General features: G+C 35.6%; 1 protein-coding gene across 4 annotated transcripts in view; it reads right to left on the bottom strand.

Annotated features, from left to right (window-relative positions):
- Positions 1-15,456, bottom strand: part of FRY (FRY microtubule binding protein) — a 323,193-nt gene that overhangs the window by 120,240 nt on the left and 187,497 nt on the right. For 3 of the 4 annotated variants that reach the window (XM_074959318.1, XM_074959340.1, XM_074959350.1), the window contains exons 23-31: positions 14,827-14,951; positions 14,180-14,237; positions 12,525-12,616; positions 12,133-12,305; positions 9,374-9,534; positions 8,358-8,468; positions 4,669-4,823; positions 731-830; positions 186-357 (exon numbers count right to left, since the gene is read on the bottom strand). In XM_074959318.1, the coding sequence (XP_074815419.1) occupies positions 186-357; positions 731-830; positions 4,669-4,823; positions 8,358-8,468; positions 9,374-9,534; positions 12,133-12,305; positions 12,525-12,616; positions 14,180-14,237; positions 14,827-14,951 (1,147 nt within the window). The remainder of the gene's footprint in view (positions 1-185; positions 358-730; positions 831-4,668; positions 4,824-8,357; positions 8,469-9,373; positions 9,535-12,132; positions 12,306-12,524; positions 12,617-14,179; positions 14,238-14,826; positions 14,952-15,456) is intronic. The other variant, XM_074959329.1, reaches the window with a different exon arrangement.

The raw sequence follows: 15,456 nt of genomic DNA, 5'->3' as shown, positions 1-15,456 counted from the left end.
GTGTATCTAATTACAAAGCATTTTGCTTAATTTTAGTACAATAGAATTGGAATATAACCAAACTGACCAGAAATATCAATCTAATTGTTATTCACAACTTGAAATACACTAACAGGCTACCATTTGTACACTACATAAAAAACAAATATTGAAAACATTTTTTTAAAATATCAATAGACAGGTACCTGAAAAAAGTGGAAGGGTGAGCTCAGGATACATCCTTGCTAGCTCATATGAAAGAAGTGCCAATGAAACACTGTAAAGAGGTGGTAATGGGCCATGTGTACCATACAGGATACTGCCAGGTCTTTGCTCAGCAACTTTCTTTGAATAAACAAAAAGCTTTGCCTCAAGAATCTACAGAAGAGAAGAAAGTGGGCAATGAAGTGAAAGGATTTCATTAGTGCACAAAACTTTCAAATTTCAACTTTAAACAGATTAAGAAATCACATAAAGGTCTACATGTTTCACAGTAAAATTTCCAAGTTTCAGAAATATTATAAATAATCATTTGCATTAAATTTGTATACAAGTAATCACTGCAGCATTTATGATTATTATTATATACTATATTTATTACTGTAGCACCTAGTCGTGGTTTCAAAACAAAAAGTAAAACACCCCAACCAAACTGTAATACATGGTAAGAAGTTCATGGTGAAAACGATAGGGCCACTTGCATTTGGTTACTGTTTTAAAGGAGATTTTTTTTTAAGTAGCTGATACATGCCTGCATAAGTTGCATGGAAATTTCATAAATCTCTCTGTTGGTGTCGGACGCCTTGAATAGCACTAGGTTTAAAAGTGTCACTATATCAAAAGGATAGTTCCTGGAAGAATAAATAATACATTTTTGTCAACATTAGAATCTCAGTTTAAATTCACTCTGATTTCCTATGCGTAAAAATGATATAAAGAAAAATATCACCTCTGTTTTTTCCACTCCTCCACCAGACTATAGGAAAGGGAGTTATTTACTTATGGATACATACTCCGGAGTCAAGTGGCCATCTGGTGACGGAGGGATGGACAATTACCTTGAGACAATGCTTAGCAATGCATTGCAATTGCCTATTCCATAAACGTAAATTCTTTTAAAATATAGTATCTAATTTTTTATAAACTAACTCCCAAGAGCAAAGATGGTTGGGCAGACAGTTTCCAGGGATAAAATATTCTTCAAGCAATTCCACTGACAGTTAAAATAGCCTCTTCTGGAAAAGGATATATTCCTCAAATTGCACATTCTCAGACATTAAAGTCAAAGAGAACTCTCTATCAGATTGAACAGTTAGTGAAGGATAAACATGAAGAATGGGAATGCATTGGCTCAACAAATGACACGCTCTTGCTGAAGAAATTCCACCATCCTACGTATTCAAAATTTAGTGTAGAGTGGATAAATAAGAGCAGGGTCCTGAAGGCACTATTGCTAGAAAGGCAATTTTCCATGTAATGTTATTTGGTCTTGCACAAATCTAGATTGGAGATTTCTACCCTTTTTCCATGTAGATATGTAAATACACTACCTTAGTTTTAGCCAACATAAAATTGTGGAATTTGTATATCTACCACTTCGACCATAACGAATACAGAACTAAGAGCCTGTTTACACTACAATTACAAATGAGTCAGGGGATCTGATTACAAGATGGTTCTCTCCGGACTTACTTACGAGATTGTTCCAAATTGTAGACATGATCTTAACCATGTTCAGTAACTGACCTACAACCTTCTTCATTATCTTGTCTATTAGGCTGAGTCTTCACATGCAGATTTAGGATCCATAATTCACCACCACTGCAGCTCCACCAGTGGAAGCAATGGAAGCTATAATATAGACAGGACTCAGGAGGTTTTTACCACCGAGTCTAGGGCAGACAACATGGTGGTAAAAAATTCCTGAATCCTGTCTACATTAGAGTCTCCACCACTGTTATCAGTTGAGCTGCTGTGGCAGTGAAATGGAAGTTCTAAATTACCTAGCGTAGACAAAGGCTGCTGCGTTGTTGGATGGACAGAAAGTGATTTCTGGGACATCTTTACTAAATCCACATACTAGTGTATCCCAGCTCTGCTGCTCCACGTCAGTCTATCTGGTCCTTCCCCAACCTGGTCCTTCCCACAGTTCACAAAATTCAAATAATCCCCACCTGAGGGAGCATCTTGAAAGAGGAAACTATCAAGGGTTACAAAAGCATGCCTAAGAGAATCCAACACAAAAATCTAAAGATTAGGATAAAACAAGATTACATTAACAGAATAATTATACTGTAGAGTACATTGATACAAAATAGAAAAAACTAAGCTACATGAAAAATAGCAGTGAAATGGCCAATAAATAAATGTAGTTAAAAATAAAGAACACTGGCTATCTGGTATAGGCCTCCTTCAAATGAATTTGACAATCATATGAACCGGTCTGGTCAATATTTGCAAACCTGTGGTCCTACCATTAGTCAATGAAGTCCATATTTAGACACCTAAATAAGTGGTCTGATTTTCAAAATGGTGAGCATCCAGCAATTTCCTACTATTTAAATAAATGTTCTGATTTTTTTAATGTATATAAATAAAGATTCGAATACCTAACCTTTAGCCTCTCTTATACAGTATGATGGAGACTTTATAGTTTTGCCTCAAGGAAAAAGTCTTAACTGACTAAGATATCAACTGACTAAGATATCAGTTGCCCTTCCCACTTCATCATCAAAATGCCACTGGCCACGTTGTTGCCAAAGGATATACCGTCTAGGAATTTGAACCCAAGTAAAATCCCTGTAATTACTAGTTGAAAAGAAATGGAAGAAAAGTGTAAATAAAGTGTATGTTTTCAATTACTCCAGTATTCCAGTTTGTAGGGACATGATTAGTGAAACTCCAGAACACATTATTTACAGTATCACAATAGAAATGTAGCATGGGAAACCATGGGCTGGGACAAACTGAGTTTTTTAATGGAGAGGATTCTTTGTGGAAAGAGAGGCATAAGTTATGCAATACTACATTGCTTATTTACAGCTGGATTAAGCAGAGGTTCCCCTACACTTATTGCTACTGACGAAAGGATGGAATATGGGAAATTGCCAACCAGTTTTTAGTATTAGCTAAACTCTCAACATAGCTCCCCAAATAGGCTGAAATATGAGTTTCTTCTTGAAAATGATCATGCATTTTTAACTATTGCTAATGGCACATCAATGAAACCCTTTCCCAGGGCACTTTTTCCTATCTAATAAAAATCTGAGGAGAAAAGACTGTAGGTGAAGAGCTAGTGTTATTGTGTTTTCTTTTAAGATAGCAAAACTGAATCTCAGAAGCTACTAAATCTACAAGCATAAAATTCCAATCATACTTTTTAAATCTCAGGGCAATGCAGCTTGTACTTGCAGCTGTTTCTATAAGAACAAAATAGTGTTTTTTAGAGATATACCAAATTCTAAAATACTTAACATGTTTTGAAACTTTGCACTGTCCCACACATTACTCTCTCAAAACATACTGATCAGACATCTTGCCAAACTGTTTTTGTCAAGAAGTCTCAGTCTAAAATATATCAGCACTTCAGATGCCTAGTCAGATGAAAACTATCCTTTATTTCAAAATAACTGTTAAACCTCTTTTCCACTTTAATCCTGAAAAGATACTAAGAAAAAAAATGTTTATGCAGGACCTATACAAAAAAACAATGTTTTGTGCTCCCACTCTGTTAACATCATTGATAATGTTAATCCGAACACAAAAGGAAAGGAAACTCAGGTCAAATCCAAGGGCAGTTAGAAAAAGGACAAAATAATTGTTTGGCAAATGACAACACAGAAAACTTTTATTTTCATATTATTTAGTCTGAAGGTATTGGAAAAATCCATCAAAAATTGTTTTGGCACTAGGTTTAAAAATGGTGTTACAAATAAAAAGGTTTAGGCCCCAGTTTACCTTTCTGTGCATGGAAGGATCAGAAGTTCAAACGCCTACGCAGCAACAGGACACTACAAGGGGCAACTTATCACATGCTCAAAAAATGTGCCTCAGGCAGGCCTGTAAGAGAGTGACAGGGATGTGTAGCCTCAAAACATTGTGTAAAAAGACATGACATGGGAATGCTAGCAGCAATTCCATACAGAACTTGCTCAACACCCTGGCCACTCCCTTGCAGACTTGATCACATACACAGACAAAGCAGAGATTATTTTTTTAACCTTTCCCCAATACTGTGCTGACTTTGTCAGTATAAATAAGCATGTTTGCAGACGCATTTCATGTGATAAGAGATGCTCTTCCAAACTTTTTGCATCTGGCCCCAGATCTGGTGCCTTTTCTCCTGTTTGCTGCAAAGTCACAGAGGTGACTGTTATTCAGTGGATGGTCTAAGGCAGTATAACACTTGGCTGTGCAGATGTTTCACCATTCCCTTTCACATACATGAGTTTTTTTCTGTGTCTTTCATAGCATGCAACCCAGGGCAATACAGCAACCAAAAGCAAACACACTTACAGTTTCAACCATTATTTTTAAATTTAATGGAAAAGAACTTTTAGAATCTGTTTCCAACAGAAACAAGTAGGATTACACAAAATATCTGGTGAGTAAACATCTTAGAAATAGCAGCCCTGATCTTGTTTCACACTAACTGCCTCAGGGACAGTCTACTTCTAGGTTTATTAATACCTGCTTCCGCACACAGTCGCAATGGCTTTGAAGCATCCAGAAGCAAGCTGGTATGATCCAGTATAACACCGATCTATAGCCCAGTTGAAAAGATTTACTTGGTCCGGATTTAGTTCCAGCAATAAGACTACAACTTCACATCCAAGCTGATGAACCTGAATACACACAGAATGCCAATTATTATTTTTTGTAAAAAAATAAAAAAGATCCTCCCAAGGTTTCTTAAAATTATTCAGGGAGATAGACACAAAGCCACAAAACTAACCTGCCTTTTAAATGAAAAAAAAAAAAGGACCATGTTTATTGCGCACTATGGAGAAAAAAAAAGTGGAGCGTTTATCATAAATACATTTTATGTATACCACAGATGGGATTTAACTCAGTTGTGAATAGTCCACACTTCATAAAAATATGTCTTGCACAAACCCCATATATGTTAAATATATTTTTAAAAATAGACCTTCAAAATAAGGGTGAAAGCATAATATTATGATTAATATCCTGTGTCAGGAGATCTGGGTTGTATTCCCAGCTTTAACACACACTTGCTGGCTGACCGTAACATCCATGTGTCTTTGCTATACAACCTGTAAAACATAGATACTGCTAATTTTCTACCTCAAAGGAGTGCTGTGAGGCTAAACTCATTCATGTTCGTTAATCCTTTAAGTAAAGCTTGGAGTACATCTTTGTGTTTCTTGGATTGCAGGTAATGTAGAAGCAAAAGGTGTTGCGCCAAACATGAGGTAACACTATTTTGGATCTCACTATGATGGACAAAGATGAAATTAATCATTGGACTGGAGGTTAGTGGTTGTCTACGGATGAGTGGTTATGATGGGATAACATTCAATAGGGGCAAACAGAGGATAGTCCCACCCGTAATATATATATTTGGAGCTTCAAAAGGGCTAACATTTCAAAGCTGAGGAACATTATCAATGAAATTGACTGTGAAGAAAAATTTAGACAGAAAAATATGAATGAAAACTGGGAATTCTTTAAGAAGAATTTGTTAGATGACAAAAAGCCATAGTTACACAATCAATATGTATCAAGAAACAGAACAAACTTGGCTAAAAGCCAATCTTAGTTCAGCGGTAAAGTGAAAGCAGCAATTAGAAATAAAAAATCAATACGTATCAATTGGAAAAAGGGGGAAATAGACCTCAATCAATATAAATTAGACATTATGAAGTTCAAAAAAATTAAAAAAAAAAAAACATCAGAGAAAAATCCATATTTGGCTGGGCTAAGGACAATAAAGAGATTTTCAAATGTTAGGAGCAACAGAAATCTTTGCAATCTTTGCAATAAATCATTCAATTATTTAATTGAGATGGAAAAATTATTAATAATGATGCACAAAAAGCAGATGTGTTTGTGACAATCAGTATTCAATAAATATTTCTGTTCTGTATTTGGAAAAAACAGGATGAAGTACTTATATCGTATGAAAATGAAGAACTTTTGAGTTCATTAGCAACTGAGGAGGATGTTAGACAACATCTACAAGGGATAAACCTTTTTAGATCAGCAGGCCCAATAACCTGCACTCAATAAGAAAAGGAGTACTTGTGGCACCTTAGAGACTAACCAATTTATTTGAGCATAAGCTTTCGTGAGCTACAGCTACACGTGAGCTACAGCTCACGAAAGCTTATGCTCAAATAAATTGGTTAGTCTCTAAGGTGCCACAAGTACTCCTTTTCTTTTTGTGAATACAGACTAACACGGCTGTTACTCTGAAACCTTGCACTCAATAGTTATAAAAGAGTTAGCTGAGGAAATCCCTGGCCTGGTGATTAAACAGTAGGAATATAATTAATGCCAGTCAGTCAAAAGTATTTTGCAGAAAACAAGTATTGTCAAACAAATCTGATTTTTTTTTTTTGGATGAGATTACAAGTTTGGTTGATAAAGGTAACTTCATAGACTTCTGTAAGGTGTTTGTCTTAGTATTGCATAATATTCCGATTAAAAATCAATACTGTACATATAAAGCACATCTTAAATGGATTAAGGGCTGGCAAAATGCTGATACCTACAGAATGGAATGGGGAACTATATCCTGGAAAGCAGTAACTCTGAAAAGAATCAAGGGGTCATAGTGGACAAGCACCTCAGTATCACATCTCAGTTCAATACTGTGGCAAAACGGGATATTGAGATCATTGGATGTACAAACAGGGGAGCAGTGAGTGATTTTTACCTCTGTATATGGCATTGGTGAGACCAATACTGGAATATTGCATCCAATTTTGGTCTCCGCATTGTAAAGAGGATATCGAAAAATTGGACAGGATGCAGAAGACAGCCACAACAATTATTCGAGGGCTGGAGAAAATGCCTTATCATGAGAGACATAAAGAACTCAATCTGTCAGTTTATCAAAAAGAAGACTGAGAGGTGACTTAATTACAGCATATAAGTATCTTCATGGTAAATAGAGGAGGATTAAGCTACTGCGAATTTAGGGCACTTTACTTCTGAATGAGAGCATCCATATCTATCCAGATTTATCAGGCCATTTCCAGCAGTTGACAAGAACGTATGAGGAACAGTGTGTGTGTGTGTGTGGGGGGGGGGGCTGCTGGAAATGGCCCACCTTGATTATCACTACAAAAGGTTCACCCCCTCCCCTCGCCCGCTCTCCTGCTGGTAATAGCTCACCTTACCTGATCACTCTTGTTACAGTGTGTATGGTAACACCCATTGTTTCATGTTCTCTGTGTATATAAATCTCCCCATTGTATTTTCCACTGCATGCATCCAATGAAGTGAGCTGTAGCTCACGAAAGCTTATGCTCAAATAAATTTGTTAGTCTCTAAGGTGCCACAAGTCCTCCTTTTCTTTTTGCGGATACAGACTAACACAGCTGCTACTCTGAAACCTCTCTTCCCTTTATCATCTAACCAGAAATGTCTTTAGGGCACAATCATTTTAAATGCAAAAATAATCCATCAAATTAGTACTCATGGAGTTATTTTCAAACACTAACAAGTCAATAAATATTTGGTTGTTACAGATCCAGGCTATAAGGTAAAGACTCCATTTTTCCTAAAATTAGTAGGTTTTTTGCCACCTTCTGAAGATCTGCCCACACACATTGACTCACTCAGATTTGCCTCACCAGCAGCTACATCACTGAGCAGGAAATGATTTTACATTCTTACTTCACAAGTCCTGGAAGCAGGTGGGATGGAAATACTCCAAACAGAAATATAAATACTTTTTGAGATCATACTGTCCTTGACCTTTGTATTAGTAATGGATGAAAAACCTAAAACATTGCTGCAAACCAGTCTGAGCCTCATAACAGAACCCTGCTTAGTTTAGTATGCTACACAAACTGTGTGTCCTGAAATAATAAAATTCCTTTTACTACTTAAACGTTATTGTGATACGGTTCATTATGCATTTGTAATTGAATACTGCACGGATCTATTGTTTTCTGTTCAAAACAAAGGTCACAAAGCCTACAGTCATACAGACAGGTTTCAGAGTAGCAGCCATGTTAGTCTGTATCCGTAAAAAGAAAAGGAGTACTTGTGACACCTTAGAGACTAACAAATTTGAAGGTGCCACAAGTACTCCTTTTCTTTTTACAGTCACAAAGTGGACTGTATTCAACAAGTACAGAGTTTAAAATCATTTTAAAACCATACATTATTGATGAGGTACTTACTCGTAAATCTTGACAAGCTAGAATGTTATCAAGCCATTTGTAAAGATAGCCATCAGGGGAAAGACCCACATTGTCAAAAACAGGGCCACAGCAGAGTACAGCTGACATTGCCTAGTAATACAGAGAAATCTGTTTAATTTAACATTTGTGAATGTGTTTAACAGACTGTGCTTGCAAGACATTTCCAATTGCTACCTGTTTTTAGTGAAATCGTGCTTTTTTGCTAGATTTCAACATTTACATTGATCTAGAAGGTAATTGCATTAATTAAAATAGGTTAATTATAATTAAAAACTGCATTAATTAATTCAAATGCTTAATTAAAAAATTAAGCACATTAAAGGAACACTGCAATAGGAACACTTTGCAAATGCTTCAAAATGTGTTTTGTCATTTCAGCCAATCTGTTCTTAATGAGATTATAAAACCTATTAAACATTTAATTAGCATCATGTTCTCTGTCTAAATTAAAATTGTTTTATATCATTTGATGCAGCATATACTGGTACATAGAACATTATTTCCCCAGTTTATTTAGGAGCTTGAGTTGCAGCTATTAGAGCTGGACAAGACTTTTAAAACTATTGAGTACATCCCCATATAAGTACAGGATATAGTCCTCTGGAAATAGGATGTATCAGATACTGAACTGATATTGCACTTGATCTTAGGGCCTGATATCCTGCTTCCACTGAAGTCAGTGCGAGCTTTTTCTTACTGAAAATCTAAATAATAAAACAAAATTTCACTCTATGCGGGCAACAAAGAAGTATACTACAAGAAATAACTTTAGATTATAATTTTGGAAAGAAAAATAGGAATTTTTAACTTTATAGATCTCTCTCTCGCTCTCTCTCTCGCTCTCTCTCTCTCTCAAAATAATCAACTACTTTAAATAAAAGGAAACAAATAACCACAATATCTGCCTCTTTTACATTTCTAAACTTAGGCTTTGTTGTTGTAATCTGTTTTACCGAATAGATCACTTTGCATAGTGGAAGGAAAATATGCTATACCTTTAATGCACAATACTGGTATCTTGTAATCTGGTGATTTCTGTCACTGTAACGATCCAGTGGTGTAAACATAATGCTGAAAGGTCCAGCCCATTGACTAAATAAGATGAAAAGGTGGTGCCTCAAGCTTTGCTGAGGGAAGAGAAATCTCCGATGGTGAACTAAGGGAATAAAAACAAAATTTGTCATGGCTTGCTAAAGTAAAATAAACACAACAGAAATAGTCAGTCAGTGCCCTCTCCCAATGGCAGTAGTGATAGTATATGAATTTCATACTTCCATGAATAGAAAGTCTTTCCTTATATTTGAGGATACACTTAGTTCAAAGTAGCTAAACATCTTTTGTCAACCTAATATAGTTAATAAGAGACATTTTATTTTCAAGAGCCTTAATGCTTTGAATGAACATGTGTTTATATTTTATAATCATGTCTGTGTACACTAACTTTAGAATCAGGGTTTTGGAGTTCACTGCCTCACGTACTCCTTTCATGGTAAACTCCTACCTGCTTGATATTTCCAGGTCTTTCAACACAAGCCCTAAGAGTGGATAAATGCTGTTCTACTATAGTAACAGGTGGAGATAGGAAATAGATCAAAGCTTTTATCATATCATTCCTTTATAAAGAGGTTTGGTAGGCTAACTCAAATGCTAAGACAGTTCCTGAGCAAAAGAAAAGTATCTATTAATGCTAAAAAAAAATGTGAGAAAAAAAATTCAGAATTTTTCAAAATTCTTCCAACTCAAAACAGGATGGGGGATAGGATCTCTCAGCTGGCAGACACAGACTAGGGAGAAACCAATTTAACAGGGAAGAAATTACCATTCTTCAACATCCTTGTATGCCAGCCCCAAAATAGGAATTTCAGATAGCAATGTCCAATACAAAATTAAACAGAGTAGAAATTCACCCTGTGGGGCTGAAATGAACAAGAGAAAATTTTCCTAACTCAGTGAAAAGTGAAAATCCATAAGAGAAGGAAATGACAAAAAGGTTTAAGTGCTGCATTATCCAGATAAAAAATAGTTCCCTTGAGAGGGCCTAGCCCATTCCTGCTGCTACTTCTCCTGAAGCAGTGCCAGTGCACTGACAGGTTGCTGGACTCATTTTGCCTTTGGCTATAAGGCAGGAAGGGGAGTGGTACAAGACCAATAAAAACATGGAACTGCATATACTAGAACTATCTCTGCTGAGTTACAGGGCCTGTTAACCACAGAAATTAATTCACAGGCCTCCCAGCTGGTTAAGAGGGGACACACTGAACCTATTGATTACACTATTAAAAAGGCATTTCTGGTTTACTAGAAAGAGGCAGGGCACACTGCTACTGGTGGACCCCACATCCAAAGAATAAGATAAAACCCCAAAGTCTAGTCTAGCTAACTAATAAAAATTGCAAGTCCAATATTTACAATTATCTAAAGATAATGGAAGCTGACAATGAAAATGTGTTTGTCAAGGAATTACGTATTATGGCTTTGTAGTTTTGGACATGTTTTAACATCTGCTTGTTAACAGAAAGATAATAGTCTCTTCAGAAAGAAATTTTGGATTAATTAAAACACAGTTATTGTTGGCTTTTTGCAGAACATATAAAATGGCTGTTTCAATGCGCAAAGTGCATAGAAATATAGTTACTATAGATAATGCACATTAGATTATAAACACAATGAGAATACATGCAAAGAGGAATACCTTTGCAAATATTCACTACTGGGTAATTTCTCACACAAACCCTATATGGATGGGAACAGAAAAAAGGAATTCAGTAAATTGTCCACTGATAACAGCTAATGAGATGGCACCATTCAAATGAATGGGATTTTTCCATTGACTGGAATTGGAGCAGGACCAACTATAGGTGTTAACTATAGACTTCTTTTCCTTATCTTGTACACCTCTTATATATGTTACATATATCATACACCTGAAAACAACCAAATCATGAAACCATCCAGTTGTGCACGTTTCTGGCCTATGTTAATGCGTGGTCTCATTACTCTTTCCCTTTCTTCTGCATTCCCTCCTTCCTACTCCTTGGTACGCCTGTTGATGTCTGTCAAATATTCTGTAAACAGCAAATGTACTTGGGCGTGAGCTAGCTTCCACATTTTAGTTTCTATTAGTTAGGTGGAGCCTTTTGAAGCAGACCTTTTTACTTTATCTGCTAATAGAATTACTTTACATTTTAAAAACAATCTTGCAATATACACAATGCATGAGAATATGGTCATATTATAATAATATAGCAAAGCAAGAGCAGATATGAGCAATCTGTTGCTGTAAGAAAGGCCAAAGGGAGCTTTGCTGAAATGGGGTACAACTGGAAGCAAGTTTTCCACTATGTGTTTAAAACTGAAAAAACATTTTCTGCAGCTATCAATAGAGATTTTTTTCTTTTCTATGGGCCTGACTGAGTTCCCAGGAAGTTAATGAAAATTTTGACACTTCGAAGGTAGCAGGATAAAGCCCTATGTAAAAGAAATCTGGAGCTGCAATAGGCTGTGTATGGTTCATTTGCTGGGCTTAGAAAGAGAAGAGTCTTATATATGTACATTGCAAGCTTTGCTATGTTGATTCTTGAGAGAATTCTGTACTTGATTGCCCAAATTCCCTCTAATATTTGCTACAAAACAACCTTATAAAGCGTGGCTTATAAAGAGAAAAACAGAAAAACTAAATAATGAATTAATATATCAATGTATTTACACATGTGTTAAGTGTAGTTGTGTAATATAATGAGGTAATATATCATACCTGGAACACACTGAATCAAGTTGGCAGTCATGGCACTGAAATGTGCTCTCATGTCCTTAAGAATTTCAACTTCTTTATCATTTTCAGCCTCTAGCAGCATGCGAGTTAGATCAACATATTCTAAGAACAAGGCTCCAAGGGCTAAAGTATCCCTCTCTAAGGCTCCATTTGTACTAGAATAAAGAAAAGTTGAACATTTCAATATGAGTGACAGTGCATTTAACTTGTGACGTAATACATTATCATCTTTCAACACAGATTTTAAGCTTCCGTAGTCGCATATTTTAAAAAACCCCATATTTTGTATATTTTATAATTGTTCAAAGAAGCTACTAAAACAAACAGAATGACAACATCACCAATGGAAATTCTTCCATACAAAACAGTGTTACCTGTCACTTATAACACCAGCATCAGCAAGCAATTCAAAAATTCGCAATAGCTGCAGTCTCAGCAGATCTCGGCGCTCACGGCGTTTCTTATTCTTGGGGTTAAAAAAAAAGATACTTAATACATGTGCAGGTGCAGACATTAAAATAATGCAAGCCTGGTCATTGAAGCTGTGTTTAAAGCAAAGCAGTATAACTGACTTATTTACTTATGATGGAGTACTATGACATTTGTGTGTACCATAGTACAGGTATGCTTACATAACAACACAGGTAGAGGTATGTTCACATTTCTAACTTTCTAACAGTTTATAGCCTTATTTGTCCATAAGGAAAAAGTGAACATGGTATTCTTGAAATTCTGGACCAGAAATAACTTTTAATATTCAAGTTTTGGTGCTGAAAACACACTTTCTTCATGTGCTGAAATACTATCATATGATATCCAAGAATGGTGCTTCTTGGATCTTTGAAAGTGAGCATCAACAGTACTTCCTGCAACCATGATAGTCTTAGTTCATAAACTCTCTCCTGTATTTTATACTTTCACTAGGAGAAAGTGTGGTTTAAAGTGTCTCAGAACCCCAAGGCTTCCTCTTCACCTAACACTTCCAGAAAGCTCTCCTTCACCTCCAGAAAAGCCCTTGCTTCGCTCCTGACAAATGTGAAGTCAGCTAGCAAGGCCTGCTCTTCGCCTGAACAGCTGTAAGTAGGGTGATGGTGGTAGGTGATAATAGGGGCCTATATAAAACAAAGCCCTGAATACCGTGACTGTCCCTATAAAATCGGGACATCTGATTAACCTAGCTGGAAGTGCAGCTTCCTGGGAGTGAAGAGAGCGACAAAGATGACTTGTTTTGTCTTGTCTTGTCTTCCAGTGAACACCAGAAAGTATGTCTTCCCCCTCCTTCCCCTCTTCCTATTGCTCTAAATTAGAAAAAAATCAAGGGAAGGCGATAAAACCAGTCACTGCAACTAGTAGTGGATTTTTCAGTCAATATAGGACAACCTCATTAAAAGTCATATTTTCCCTGAGTACAAGGCCAGTCTACACTTGAAAGTTGTACCAGCATAATTATTTTGTTTAGGGGTGTGATTTGTTATCAATATAGTTATACTAGTACAATCCCTAGTGTGACGGGTTATAGAACTAGAACTATACTTGTAGAATTAAAGCAGGGCAGCTTTCTAGTGTAGACAAGGGCTAACGGAAACTGAAGTCCCTGGTAAGACCTGTTTATACTACAGAGATAAACCATATTTCCAACACTGTTGTGAAACATGGTTGTGGCTGAGTTATGTTACAATATCTTTTTCTCTCACCATTGTAAGTGGGATTTCACTATATCTAAATTCACCATGAAGAGGTGGCACTGTATTTAACTAACTTGTTCCTCCCCTAAAAAATATAAATAAAAATTTATGAACTGTATTTTTACACAATAATTTAATTTTAAATAATCCATTTAAATCCAGTTTTAAATGGAATTGCTTTAAGTAATTTTTCTACACAATTATTGAAAAGTTCCTTTATTAAATATCAAGCTAGAGTTACCAATAGGATGTTTTTCTGTTTTTTTTTTAATTAAAGAAACACATTCACTACTTTTAACTTCATGTTGCAATTTAAATAAACAAATCTAATTTCTTGAACTAACCTCTGGTCTTCTTTCTAGGGCTTCTTTCATTAATGGGTGAAGTTCTTCTACTAATTCCCTAAATTAAAACAAAACAAAAACGTTCTAAACAAAATCCTTCATAATTGAGTCCATCTTCATGAATTAAATGCTCCTTTTAAGATAAAGAGTATTACACTGCTCTCTATAAGGCTTCTATAACACATTTATTGATCTGGATAGTGTATTTTCCCTCCCAGCTACATATTTGGGCACTGGTATTCTCGTGGTCCAACGAGCAAGGACAAATTTTAGGAAGGGTTCCAACTAGGGCTGCAGTTTCTACACTAAGGCAGTGGGAGAAAGTACTAACATAATGGTTGGTTAGATTACACCTAATATGAATAGAAAGGTAAAGCTTTTTAGTGCTTATGAAATATTAGGTTATTGGGAAAAGCGATCTGTGGCTTTCACCCAGAACTTTCATCCAATACCACATCACAAGCATACACCGCTAATTCAGTGCTCCTTGTCATTCCCTTCTCCCATAAAGTTCAACATCCTATTTATTACATAAACACTAACATTTTAGAATTAAAATTTTAAAAATTAATAATTTTACATTAAAACAAAAACAGCATATCTGAATTAAAAGCAAATTCCTGGGATTATTGTAAACTGTTCAGTACCTGAAAACAAGAGAATTTGTTCTTCCGAATCCTAATACAAGTGATTCTGTGATTTCTATGCTTTCAAGTCTCATCAAAGGTACTAGCTGCTTTAACAGGACTCCAACAGATGGGGTTCCTATCGCCTAAAATATATTTATCAAGAAATCACCAACATTTAATTATTAGCATTATCTATATCAAATAAACAATTACAGATTTCAAAGCATGAATAAGTATTCAGCAAAAAAAGAATAATTTAAGAGTCAAAAAGTGCCTTTTGTTAATCATAATGAAATTACTTTATAACTGTGGATATGTTCTAATTGGCTGTCTTCTACATCATATCCATGTGAGTAAAGTCCAGTAAATATATGGATCAAAGTAAATTAAATCACTGATTTTAATCATGATTTAAATCGGCATGCAGAAAACATTGATTTAAATAATTGATTTTTAATCTTGTTTTACATTTGAACTTACTTATATTCCTTAAAAAGGGTTTATTCTCATTAGTTGGTAACCATTAAAACATGTTGATTTGCAACCAGATATACTCTTTCACTAAATTTGGTGCTTCTTTTTGCTAACCAGGAGGATACACTATATCTATACACATTTATTTAAGCAATTAGATAGCTTTAGCTTACA

The sequence above is a fragment of the Natator depressus genome, chromosome 1, assembly GCF_965152275.1.
Source record: "Natator depressus isolate rNatDep1 chromosome 1, rNatDep2.hap1, whole genome shotgun sequence".
Classification (NCBI taxonomy): domain Eukaryota; kingdom Metazoa; phylum Chordata; order Testudines; family Cheloniidae; genus Natator; species Natator depressus.
Note: the sequence above shows the minus strand (reverse complement) of the source record. Positions and strands in the feature narration are given on the sequence as shown.